The sequence below is a fragment of the Mus musculus genome, chromosome 7, assembly GCF_000001635.26.
Source record: "Mus musculus strain C57BL/6J chromosome 7, GRCm38.p6 C57BL/6J".
Classification (NCBI taxonomy): domain Eukaryota; kingdom Metazoa; phylum Chordata; class Mammalia; order Rodentia; family Muridae; genus Mus; species Mus musculus.
In genome coordinates, this window is record NC_000073.6 from 113,919,535 (window position 1) to 113,931,921 (window position 12,387).

The 12,387-nt window shown below is 44.9% G+C and overlaps 1 protein-coding gene across 1 annotated transcript in view; it reads left to right on the forward strand.

Moving 5' to 3' along the window:
- The window catches only part of Spon1 (spondin 1, (f-spondin) extracellular matrix protein), a 277,378-nt gene that overhangs the window by 153,537 nt on the left and 111,454 nt on the right, over window positions 1–12,387 (forward strand). Inside the window, exon 6 of the mRNA NM_145584.2 lies at window positions 8,178–8,326. Coding sequence (NP_663559.1) covers window positions 8,178–8,326 — 149 coding nt within the window. The remainder of the gene's footprint in view (window positions 1–8,177; window positions 8,327–12,387) is intronic.

Below are 12,387 nucleotides of genomic sequence, written 5' to 3' on the forward strand. Positions count from 1 at the left end.
TCTCAGTTGGCATGTGACCTTCCCATGCAGATGTTCAGCCACACGGGGACAGGGTCCTGAAGAACACAGTGGGCTTGATCAGAGTGGGTCTCTGGAGTAGCCAAGAACAGAAAGAGCCAAAGGACAAATGTAGGCTGTGTCCTGGGCAGCACTCAGAGGCAGGTTGACAGAAGCCAAGTTCTGTAGCCAAGTTCAGAGCATTGGAAATTAGGCAGAGCCTGGGCCCAGGCCTAGGAGAGCAGTACCAAGGCCAAGCAGAGAGTGAGGTTCAACACAGCATACCATACGTGTATAAAACTCTCAGGTCCTCAACAGTTTTCAGTTAGCTGCTGGCTACGTGGTGCACAAGGGAGTCTGTGGTAGCTTGACCTTGGTCTTGAAGAGATGTAAGTGACAAGGTTGCCTAATAAAAGATAAAGTTCAATCCTACTGAGAGAAGACAGAGCACAGAGATCAGAGGGCCGCTGCTAGGTGTGGGTGCTACAGAAAACTTCACAAGGGCCCAGCAAACAAAATAAAACTGGAACAAAGATGTGCTCAGAGAACCATGGACAAGGCTGAGGTTAGACAACAGGGGTTAAATCAATCCTGTCAGCAAGGACTAGGACATTCTTCTATGAAGCACTATGAATGGATATCAAGAAAGTGAATGGGTGGCTTATGCAGGAGGAGGCTTGGCAGGGGACCTCAGCGGCTGGCCAGGAAATCTGGGCTGTCACTGAACACCTGCTCTGTTAGTCAGCATTCTCCAAAGACACAGGAGCAAGAGGCTGTGGGCTCATAGATACAAAGAGATGTATTATAAGGAATTGGCTCACTCCAACATGAAGACTGTGAAGTTGCAAGTGTGCAGCTAGTAACCTGGAGACTGGAGCCAGACAGTGGTGCAGAGGGCCTGCTCTGAAGGCCTGAGACGCTTCTGAATGTGAAGTTCTAGTCTGCAAGCTACCAATAAACTCGAGAGCCAGAAAGACTTACAGCCCGAATCCAAAGACAAAGCAAGGAAACGATGCCCCATCTTAGAAGCAGGTGGGTAGCAGGAAACCTGTATCACTGCAAAATCAACCTCTGTGTTCTAATTGGGTCCTCAGCTGACTAGGTGGGGCCCAATCCTTCAGAGGGAGCAATCTGTTTTAGTGTACCTACCAATTCAAGTGATAGTCTCCATTAGACACCCTCAGAGTCACATCTAGAATGTTTGACCAAATATCTGGCCTCTCCATAGCCCATTCAAGTTGACACGTTGAATTAATCATCATTCAGGCCATGTGCAGAGCACCTCAGAGAATCCACCTGTCATGGAACATGCCTCCTCCAACACCAGACAGAATGCAGACGTGCTTCTGATGGATGCTGGCCTTTTAGGCATCTTCGTAAATACTGGTAATTTAGTACCAGACATGACAGCAAAAAGGAGGCCAAAGAGGCTGTCAGTGTGCATATTGAATACATATATTCCAGGCATCACCTGAAATGCACTTTTAGACAAATGGACTTGGATAGCCATCAGCATCACTGATTCATATGTGTAAGCATTTGTTCCTCCCAGCTTACCAAATTATTTGTCCCATAGAAAATTCACCTGAGCTATTGGAAATACATGCTAAGGCCTGCTTTACTCTTCTTGCTATTTACAGGAATGTGGGTGAGGGGTTACTTTTCTGTTGCTGTGATAAAAACGCCACGTCCAAGGCAACTTATAGAAGAGTTTATTTGGGCTTACAGAGGGATAAGAGTCCTTCATGGACAGAGGCAAGACAAAATAGAGAGCTCACATCTTCAACTATAAGCCTGAAGTGGAAGCAGGGAAGTAGAGTGAAACCAAAGGTTAATGCCGAAGCCTACTTCTAGTAATATACGTCCTCCAGCAAGGCCACATCACCTAAAACCTTCCTAAACAGTGGTACCAACTGGGGACCAAGTGTACACATGCCCAGTCCTATGAGGGATGTTTCTCATTCAAATGGGTAACTCACCGTTGGTAACTCAAAGGCAGTGGCGTCACCAAATATCCCACTTCAGTATGGATGACAGCTCAAAAAAGCTGGGTCTCTGGCACCCTCTGCTTGTCTTACATGCAGTTCTGCAGCTCAGAGTCTCTTCTTTGCCCAGCAATTACCACTGCTTACGTAACATTGAGGGTTGGGTTCCCTAAATCTTACAGGTTTCAGAAGCTTCCTGAGACTTGTAAGTTTCATGTGCTTCCTGAGTCCTACAAGCTTCCTTTAACCCCAAGGAAATAGCCATACAACACTGTCAGATGTAGGCCACTTGAACACTGCTGGGACAGGGTAGGGGCATGCCTCACCAAAAACTATGCACTTTTCTGTAAAGAGAAAGGGTTAGTAATAGACTTTGTCTTTCCCCTGCCTTCAAAGACTGAGGCCCCACTGTCTCACCAAGACAACAGGGTGATGCCCTGATTATTCTTTTAAGGGATCTACAAGCATTAATCTTACTCCTCATTACCATATCTTCTAATACCTGGGTCTTCTTTCTCTCTCCTCCCTATTTCTTAGAGTTTATCTCCTTCCAGCTAACTGGAATATGTTTGACCACTTCATTCTGTTAGTCCTATGCTTCTGGGTCTCAGCCAGATGATGCCAATTCAGACTTGTTTTATACTCAGCATTCCTGTCTTCTCAGCCTACTGGTTCTAACTGCCACTCAGTCACCTAAACACATTCCTCTTGGCCATCAGGCCTTCCACAAACTGATCTGGATTTCTCCTGTCTCATTTAGATTTACTTTTTATTTACTGGCAATTTTATTTAATGGGCTTCCGCCTCAGAACTTGATCATATCATCTCTGCAGAAGGAAAAACTGGGGCTGAGAATGGTTGACTTGTTTCACTAGAACATTCCAGAACCAAGACTAGAATATACATTGGTCAGATAAGAGTTTTAATGACTTTACCAAAAAGTGTGTGTGTGTGTGTGTGTGTGTGTGTGTGTGTATTATTTGGGATTGAACTTAGGGCTTCTCTTGTACTAGTCAGGTGAGTGCTTTCTTGGTTAGCTATATCTCTAGTCCACCATCTTCTGTCATATTGCCTTGTCTCCTAGCCACCAGTCTCTACTTCCTCTACTACTGCCCCAAAGCAAATCCTATAAATTCAAGCAAGGAATATTGAATGTCTCCCATTTTGTCTCTGCACCTTTAGACCCTGTCCCCTGGGTGTGCCCCACCAGATATAAGATATAAAGAAGAGCTGGCCCCTGTACCAGGCTAACCTGACCAAGCATCCCAGAGTTGTGGGTAATCTTGCAGGAAACTCTCTAAGCCCAGATTTCCTCATATAGAAGAATTCTGACAGAATCTTGAGTTAGTTAATGTTCTTGTCATTGTAACAACTACTAGGCAAAAGCAACCTAAGGAGAAGAGGGTCCACTTTGGCTCATGGTTTTAGAAGGAATATTTCAATACTTCCATGTGAGATGTCCATATTAGCTTGATGGCCTTCCAGATGTGGGGCCAAAATAAAGCCCCTGCTACACTTTTAGATGTCCAACCCTGGTTATCACCTCTACTCTCCAGATACTGCCTTTAAAGGATCCACAGTCTCCCAAACAGTGCCATTAGCTGAGGGCCAGATGCTCAAACACATGGACCAACGGATCTCCCACCACATCACCCAACTTTCCTAGTGCTACTGACCACAGAGACACTCAGAGCTCTCTTTCTGTAATTAGTACTGACTTTCTGTCTGTCTAATCCCCTGGTATTCCACCTCTCCAGTCCACTCAAGGCTCTCTTTCATTTTCTGCCTCCACAGTGGGGTGTAGAGGGAGAGTAGGTGTTCTTGAGTCAAGAACACTTGGAGTTGAAGCCTAGCTTTCCTCTGTCTGGTCTGTAAACTCAGGTGGGCTCCCTAAATCTGTGGGGCTTAGGTTCCTCATTCAGAACATGGAGATAATGTTATAGTGAGGACCTCACTAGGAAAGCAGCATCCTAGCAGGGTATCTGATCCTCTTATGTGTGTCACTAAGAATCCCTGCTCCGATCCGACTGCCCTACCATCTTCCTACCTGGGCTCCTTTCGTCCATTTCTCTTCACCTCCGAGAGCCCTCTTCTCAGTTGAAAAAGATTTTCTTCCACTCTCACTTTCTTATGGATTCTTCTTTTAAAAATAATTATTTTGTTCTATATGTATAAGTGTTTTTGCCTGCATATATTTATGTGTACTGTGCACATGCTGTGCCCATGGAGACCAGAAGAGGATATCAGAACCCCTGGAAGTGGAGTTACATTAAGTTGTGTGATCATTTGGATGCTGGGAGCTAAATCTGGGTTCCCTGCAAAATCAGCTAACTTTTAACCTGAGCCATCTCTCTAGCCCCTAGCTTCTTGTGCATTCTCATTGGGCACATGTGTTCTCTTCTTCCTCTTCCTCCTCCTCCTCCTCCTTCCCCTCCTTCTTCTTCCCCTCCCCCTGGTGATACTGAGAACATTCTCATGGGTTTCTCTATCTGAAGGAATGCTAATAACAGTTTACAGCTTTCATAGTTCCTTCCAAAACTAGCCCAATTAATTTGGACAACTCTGGGAGGTCAGACTTGGGGAGACAACTTAGGATATAGCTCAATGAATGATAGGGCACTTGCCTGGAATGTGAGAAGTGCTGGATTTTGTTCCCAGAACCATGTGAAGCAAACAACAAACAAATAAATAAATAAATACAAGAAAAACCGAGGCTCTCAGAGGTTGAATGACTTCTTCATAAGCACAACTCTCCAGCTTCAAGTCACCACGTGTACCAGTTTGCACCTGAGTGACTGTTGGTCACCTGCCGTGGATGTTCTTGACTCTGCCAACTGTCTTTCCATCAGTGCTTGCTTTGCACCCTCTCCCAGGGAGGATGTGGTCTTGCCCCTTCCCCCAGTCTTGCACAGATCTTACTGAGCTGATGAGACTGTGCTGAAACTTGAAGGCTGTGCTCTGCTGCAAAGTCACTCTAGGAAAACTAACACTTGCAGTGCTTAGCAGGGTGAATGCAAAGAGTGAAACTTTATTCAAGAAAGTAAGAGACCCAAAGACAGATCTCCTCTGGGAGTGCCTGCTTCTCTGCACGGCAGCTTCTCAACCTCAATTCGCTGGGTTTAAGGAATTTGGAGTTGGTTCTTTCATCCCCTGTGTTATTATGCGATAACTCTGATGAGCTGGATCATAGCTAATCTGCTCTTCCATCTGTTTCCCCACCCCCAGACTGTGAGTCCCTCAGGGCAGACGCCATGTCCTATTCCTATCAGTCCGTATGGCCTGCCACTGCGTTTGGCAGTTAGCTAATGGAAGTTGAATGGATAAAGCAGAAAGACCCATCTGGGTCCATCTTCTGATCTCCTGTGACTGTGCTCATTTCCATTCTCTTTCTATCACATCCCATAATATATATGTTTATTTCCCATGGTGAAGTAAGGGCAGGCTTCACATCTTTCAGTTTTGAAGCCATTCCCACAGCCATGAAATGGGTAAGCCATACTTACTGAGTGTCTGTTCTGTGCTGAGGTAATGTCATATATAGTGTCTCACTTTTTTATGATTTCACTTAACTCTCCTAATAGGTCAGTATGAAAGAGGGTGAAATGTGGGTAAATAAAGAAACTGATTCTGAGAGTATACATAGCTAGGATGTGGAAGTGCTGTATGGAGTTCCTTGGCTGGAAAACCCAGTGCCCTTCTTCCATCTTATGGCTCTTTGTTTTCCAACAGCAGCACAGAGCACAGCTGAGACCTTAGCTTGGTAGAAGTCAGGAACAGTGCTGAACTGAACTTGAGTTTAATTGCATTAAATTAGATTGTGCCTCTGTGTGTCCCCAGTGTTTTGGGAATATATCCTGAACCTTCTCATTTGATTGATTGTGCAAAGTGCTTCTGGAAACATGAGGTGAGAGCTCACATCAGAAACAGGGATGAAAACAGATTCCCTCATGGAGTCTAAAGCCTAGTAGGACTACAACAATAGTAAATATTGTTGGTTTTACTGGGGACACAGGAGGCAGGAGCTTCAGTCAGCCAAAGCTTCTGAATGATCACTGTCTTAGTTTCCTTTCTGTTTCTGTGACAAACATCATTGGATTACACTTCCATGTCACAGTATATCATTGGGGAAGACAAGGCAATAAAGAAAGCAGAAACTATATGAGGGAATTCAGCTCACTCATTCCTTATCTAGATGTTTTAAACAACCCAGAACAGCCTGCCTAGGGAATGGTACCACCCACAGTGGGCTGATCATCCTACATCAATTAATGAGAGCGAGAGAGAGAGAGAGAGAGAGAGAGAGAGAGAGAGAGAGAGAGAGAGAGAGAGAGAGAAAGAGAGAGAGAGAGAGGCAGGCTCATAATCTAACCTGGGCAACCCCTTAATTGAAGCTTCTCCTCTCAGATGACTTTATATCAAGCTGACAATGGACAATGGATTAATCAGGAAAATCATAAAGGAGGAAAAGAGATTCATGCCAAGCAAGACAATACAGAGGGAAAAACAATGCTCCTTAGATACAGAATTTCAGGTAGGACAGGCATGAACACAGGAGGCATTTCAGTAGATCAGCATAACTGGGAGTAATAGATGCTGAAGTTGGCCTTTCTGTGTTTCTATTACAAGCTAAAGGTCACAAGTCCATGCCTTCACAAGTATACTCTTAGCTTAGATGACAGCTAAGCCTTTCTTACTACTCAGGAAATGAACTAGAGAACTAGCTGGCTACATCTCCACCTGTCTTTTCTTGAGATAAACATGAAGGCTGCATTTCCCTGTTGTGCAGGAAATAATGAGCACTTGGGTTGACCCACATGGTGATTTCATTTGCTTGGGTTGGGATGTGGCTGCTATCAGCAGCTGGGAAGGTGTCACCTGGCTTTATGTACATGTCCTTGATGTGCTCCTGATGTAGAGAGCCTTTGGGAAGCAATGGCTACTGTAGAAACAGAACCAGGCCCTACTCAGAATCCTTTTTGAATATGGTGGGATGGAGTGAAGAGTTCTGTCCATTCTAAGACATATAGCAGTTAGCTAAAAGTGTCACATGCGTTTATCTAATTCAGATTTTCCCCTTCACTGTACCTATAAATGTTCTTTAATTTGAGACTTTGTAAAGCTAACCAAAGAATAGCTTAAGAATTGAGCCAGTCCTATAACTGTATGTGACTTAGTCAATAGTAAATATAGATATATCTGTAGTATTTATAATCTAAAAAGAAGCTCAACGTGGTAGTGGCCTTGAGTATCAGTTCCCTGTTCCCCATTTCCTTAGGAACTTTGATAAACCCTCAAGCCATGTTCTATCTTGGTCCTGTTTGAATACTGCTGTTCCCTCATATTGTACATGATGGCCCTCCTGCACCCCACTACTTCCCACCATCCCTGCTGGTCATCACCAAGCCACTGTGGACTGACCACCTCCACCCACCCAGATTGTCTGCCCTGTTCTCTGAATGTGACTAGCCTGCTCGGCCCTCATATGGGAATGTACATAAAAGTCAGCCGAGGAAAGCCATGCCAAGCCTGGGCACGAAAGCCAGTTCCTACACACGCTTCAGCTTCTGCTCCCTGTTCACATCCCAAGGTCTCCACGCCAGTCTGCTCCCTCTACTGCACCCTTCACCTGCTGCCTGGATGATTTATCTAAAATTCAAATGCAATCATGTCGCTCCCCTGATCAGACCCCTTCAGTGGCTTCCAGGTCTTTTCCGATGCCATCCAAACTCTCAAAGCACTTAGAGCAATGGCGTCTGTGCGCAGCTCCTTCTACCTCCATGGCATCTAATTCTCCACTGACAGTGACACCGCAATGCTGAATTGCTGATGGCTTTCCAAGCACAGCATTAAGTTATGTTGCTGCACCTGCCAGAAACAACCCATCCTTTCTATTTACCTTTATAAATCTTACTAGCATTTCAAATTATCTCAACTGCCCATCCCTCAGAGAACCCCTTAGACAAAGGGTGTCTTGAGCTGCCTTCTTGAGGTACCCATTGTTCACTTCTGCATGATTCTCAGACTCATGGCCAGTTAGACATTCTCTCTAATCACTGAGTAGTGTTGGAATTAATACAGAGCAATGCCTACTCAGTACTGGCTGCTTCTTTGAACAGTTTCCACCCTCCTCATTGCTAAAGAGGTTTGAATTTCCACCCTGGCCACACTGATATCTGTATCCTGATTGATTTCCAGGTCGGGCTAACCACTGGTCTGCCATCATTGGTGGGTCCCACTCCAAGAACTACGTGCTGTGGGAGTATGGAGGGTATGCCAGCGAAGGGGTCAAGCAAGTTGCTGAACTGGGCTCACCAGTAAAAATGGAGGAAGAAATTCGACAACAGGTAAGAGCATACCAATGGCAAAACTGAGGTCAGAGCATCACTGAATTTCATTTTCAGTGGCTTGAAATGTACTGTAGAGTGTGGTCTATGGACTGAATTAGAGATTCTTAGATTCTCTAGCTAAACGAATGCATCTTCTAGCTTTGGTATGCTAAACCCTGCTGTAGGCTTGTTGTTGGAAAGGCAGACCTCAGGTCTCCTGAGACAGAAACTGTGATTTAGGGTTTCATACTTTGGTTCTTGAGGGTAGAGGATAATCTTCAAGCTGTCTAAGCAAATTGTCACTTCTGGAAAGAGACATTTTATGTGTTGGCATGTGGTGTTTCACAACAGTGTCTCGATGTGTCTGATAAATTCACTGACCATTAGTCATGATCGTCATGTACTGATGTGATACCAGGAGCCCAGGAGCTGCCCCATTATCTAGGCCCAGCATCTACTGAGGAGGGCAAGTGAAATGACCCACTCTTCTTGACAATGTGTTTACCTGACAATGGGCCATCTCTCATCAAAAGCCTGAGCTAGTTAATAGCAAATAGAGGCAGAGAAGAAGGGTCTTGGAAGAAGAGTGGTTTTGTGGTTTGCTATGGAGATACGATGGCCTGGCTTTAGCTGTCATTCCCACAGAAGCCTCTCTGGTACAAGAAGACTACCCAAGCAGCCATGTCTCAGTGACCCCAGCTGTTCTGGGGCAAGGAAAGGGCAGGCTGTGTTTAGGGTGTGGCTATTTCACAGTGCAGGACACTGAGAGGCCACTGTCCTTCTTTTCTTCCACCCTGCATCTCCCAAGATGATGGAGGAAGCCCCATATGTATGGTGCTCCTGTGATGTTGTGATGGGTGTTTGCTCAAAGGCCTCAACAGACTGAGGGGGTGAGCACAGACCTGACACAGTGCTTCTCCGAAGCCTACCATCTGGACACCAGGCTGCCCACAGTCCTGGACTGCATGCAGCTGAAGTCACCCTATTCCTTCATGATGCCCTGAGGGATCTTTGTAGACCACAGTGTGAGAACATCTTCAGAATGAGCTTATGTTTCTCCTCCATTTGATTTGAAGTCTAAATGTTTTAACATTGCATGGCATTAATTAATGATCAAATCACCCTTCTTTGTAACTGAAGATGACCTAGAACTCCTTAATCTTCCTGCCTCCGCCTCTGAGTCCTAGGATTGCAGGCATTCAGCGCTATGCCGAGTTTTATGCAGTGCTCAGAATCAAACCATAGACTTTGTGTAAGTTAGGGCAGTATGCTGTTAACTGAACTCCAACTCCAGCCCACAGCGCCAGCCTTCCAATTGCCCAGTTTCTCCTACTCTGCCATGCCTCACAAGAGACATAACTCTTCAGGCTACAGCCAAGTCATGATTGCCCCCTCCATATTGGCACTAGTGTGTCTGGCTTGCCACTGGGGACCCTTTGTCTGGAATCCCAGAGGTCTACTTTCTAGCTCTTAAGCATGAAATTGTGATTGTCCAGCTCTGAGGAATGGGATACTGAAAACCATTTGTTACAAAGAAATAATGAAGCCGGCAAAATAAATTCAAGATCAAGAGTGTCCTCCTAACAGTGCTGGTCTTGCTTACTGCCTTTCTTTAGAAGTTTCTAGAAAGGAGAAACATATGCAGGAATCATGCAAAATTAAGATTATGAGCCAGGCAGATGGCTCAGCAGATAAAGGCACCTGCCACACAAGCCTGAACACCTGAGTTTGATCCCTGGAACCCACGTGAATATAAAAAGAGAGAATCAACTTGTGGTAGTTAGAAAGAAAATGGCCCCCTAGGCTCACAGGGAATGGCACTGTTAGGAGGTGTGGTCTTGCTGGAGTAGGTGTGGCTTCATTGGAGGAAATGTCACTGTCTCTTCCTGCTACCTATGAATCCAGATGTAGAACTCTTAGCTCCTTCTCCAATACCATGTCTGCCTGCATGTCACCATGCTTTCTGATATGACAATGATGGACAAAATCTCCGAACTGTAAGCAAACCCCAATTAAATGATTTCCTCTATAAGCATTGCCGTGGTCATGGTGTTTCTTCATAGCAATAGAAACACTAAGACACAACTCCGTAACGTTGTCCTCTAATTTCCATATGTGTGCTGTGGAGTGTATACACACACACACACACACTACACTTTTAAAAATTTAAAGTGGAATTATCTTTTACTGGTGAACATAAATTCTCATATGTCATGACAGTTAAAAGGTTGAAAATCATGGGCAGGGCTTCCGCCTTAGAATACCCCACTTCAGAAAATGTGTGCATGCTGTGACCTTAACCAGCCTGCTGCAGGGAGTCTGTCCAACCCAGCTGGCCCAGCTTCCTGCTAATAAGCTTAATTATGGGGAAAGAGTGGGTGTCTATCTAACACCACCTCTCAGCCTGCTGGGTATTGGATTTCTCTCATTAGCCCTCCTTGCATCCAATTCTGGAAAGCCCATGTTAATATGCAAGTTCTACCATAAGGAGAAGGTATAGTCAGTCAAAGTTCTAAGGTTTCTTAGAACTTTAAGCCCAAGTTTGTCTGGCTCCAAAGCCTATACATAAAATCTAGTGTATAAATTATAGAGCTCCAAGCAGACATGCCCCAGCGCCACCCCCATTCCAAATCTGATGAGAGTTTCAAGATGGCAATGCTGTGAATTTCACAGCATGGGCCCCATGACATTGAATAAGCGACTTCCCACCTATGCACCTGCCCAACTCCGCACCCCCATCCCACTTCCTGCCAGCTCCTGACAGAGCCTCCCTCAGCAGGCAGCACCATCCACCTCCCAGCGCCTTGAAAATCCAACTTAGTTCAGTAATTTCAAGGTCCCTTCAAGTTCCAAGAGATTCACAGCCTTAAATATCCTTCCCTGAAAGCACACAACTTATATTTTTCTATAAGTCAAGGAGGAAGCAACATAAAAAGGAGCAAGAAGACGGGTCTTCCTAGAATAGAAATGTGTCCTCTGCATAGCCAGAGGACTTGTTTGAAAACTTCAACAAATTCTCTGTCCTCAGCCCTTCCTACTTTATACCCTCTATCAAAGAGCCCCATTCCAGCCGAGATGCAAATAAAATCTCTTTTCCCACAAAAGGCATTTTGTGTGTCCCTCATTATGGAATTATACCTCACAGCCATTTTCACAAGCATTAAAAACCACAATGGGCATTATTGGATATACATTTTATGCTAATGGATTTCAAACACAAATGAGCAAAAATACTAATCACATTAGTACTGAGGAATTATACTAATTCTGTTGGGTATAAACCTTATTGTTACTATAACTGTAAAGTCCCAAGAAAATTCATGACAAATTACTGCAGAGGCATTGTTGGCAGTTAGGCTACCGGCCAGAGACAGTGGGGGAGGGGTGCAGAATGTGTGCTTCTTCTTTAGGAGAAAAGAGGCCCACACATCCTGGTGGCCATTGGTGCCTGGGAGTTGGAAATAACTTGAGTTTTCATTGTTAGCCATGTGTATTTCTTAAGAAGTTTTCCAGTTGATTTGTAGTGTGGGGTATGTATGCCTGTGTGTGTGTGTGTCTCTGTGTGTATGTCTCTGTGTGTGTCTTTGTGTGTGCCCATAAATATGCTTAGGAGGACACACATGTGTGTACATATAGGTGGAAACCAGAAGGCAATCTTGGGCTCATTCCTCAGGAGTCAACACTTTGGTTTTTGAAGCACGGTCTCAAAGAGACCTAGGACACACCAATTTTGCTCAGCCAACTGGCCAGTGAGCTCCAAGTTTCCTCCTGTCTCTGTCTCCCCAGTCCTGGGATCACAAGTGTCTACCAGGACCAGCGTCCATGTGTGGAACTGGAGATCAAGTTCAAAGTCCACATGTCCCTGAAGCAGGCACTTTACCCACTGGTCCACTGTTCCAGCCCCATTTGCTGATCCTTAATTTACATGCCTTGAGGGATTTACTGTTCAGAATTCCTCAGTTCCTTAAATAGTATTGCTCTTTGTCAGATGAACACTGGTAACTAGCTCTCCCATTCTGTAGATAGCTATCTGTTCCATTGATTGCTTCCCTCGCTGTGCAACTTTGTTCATTTGTGGT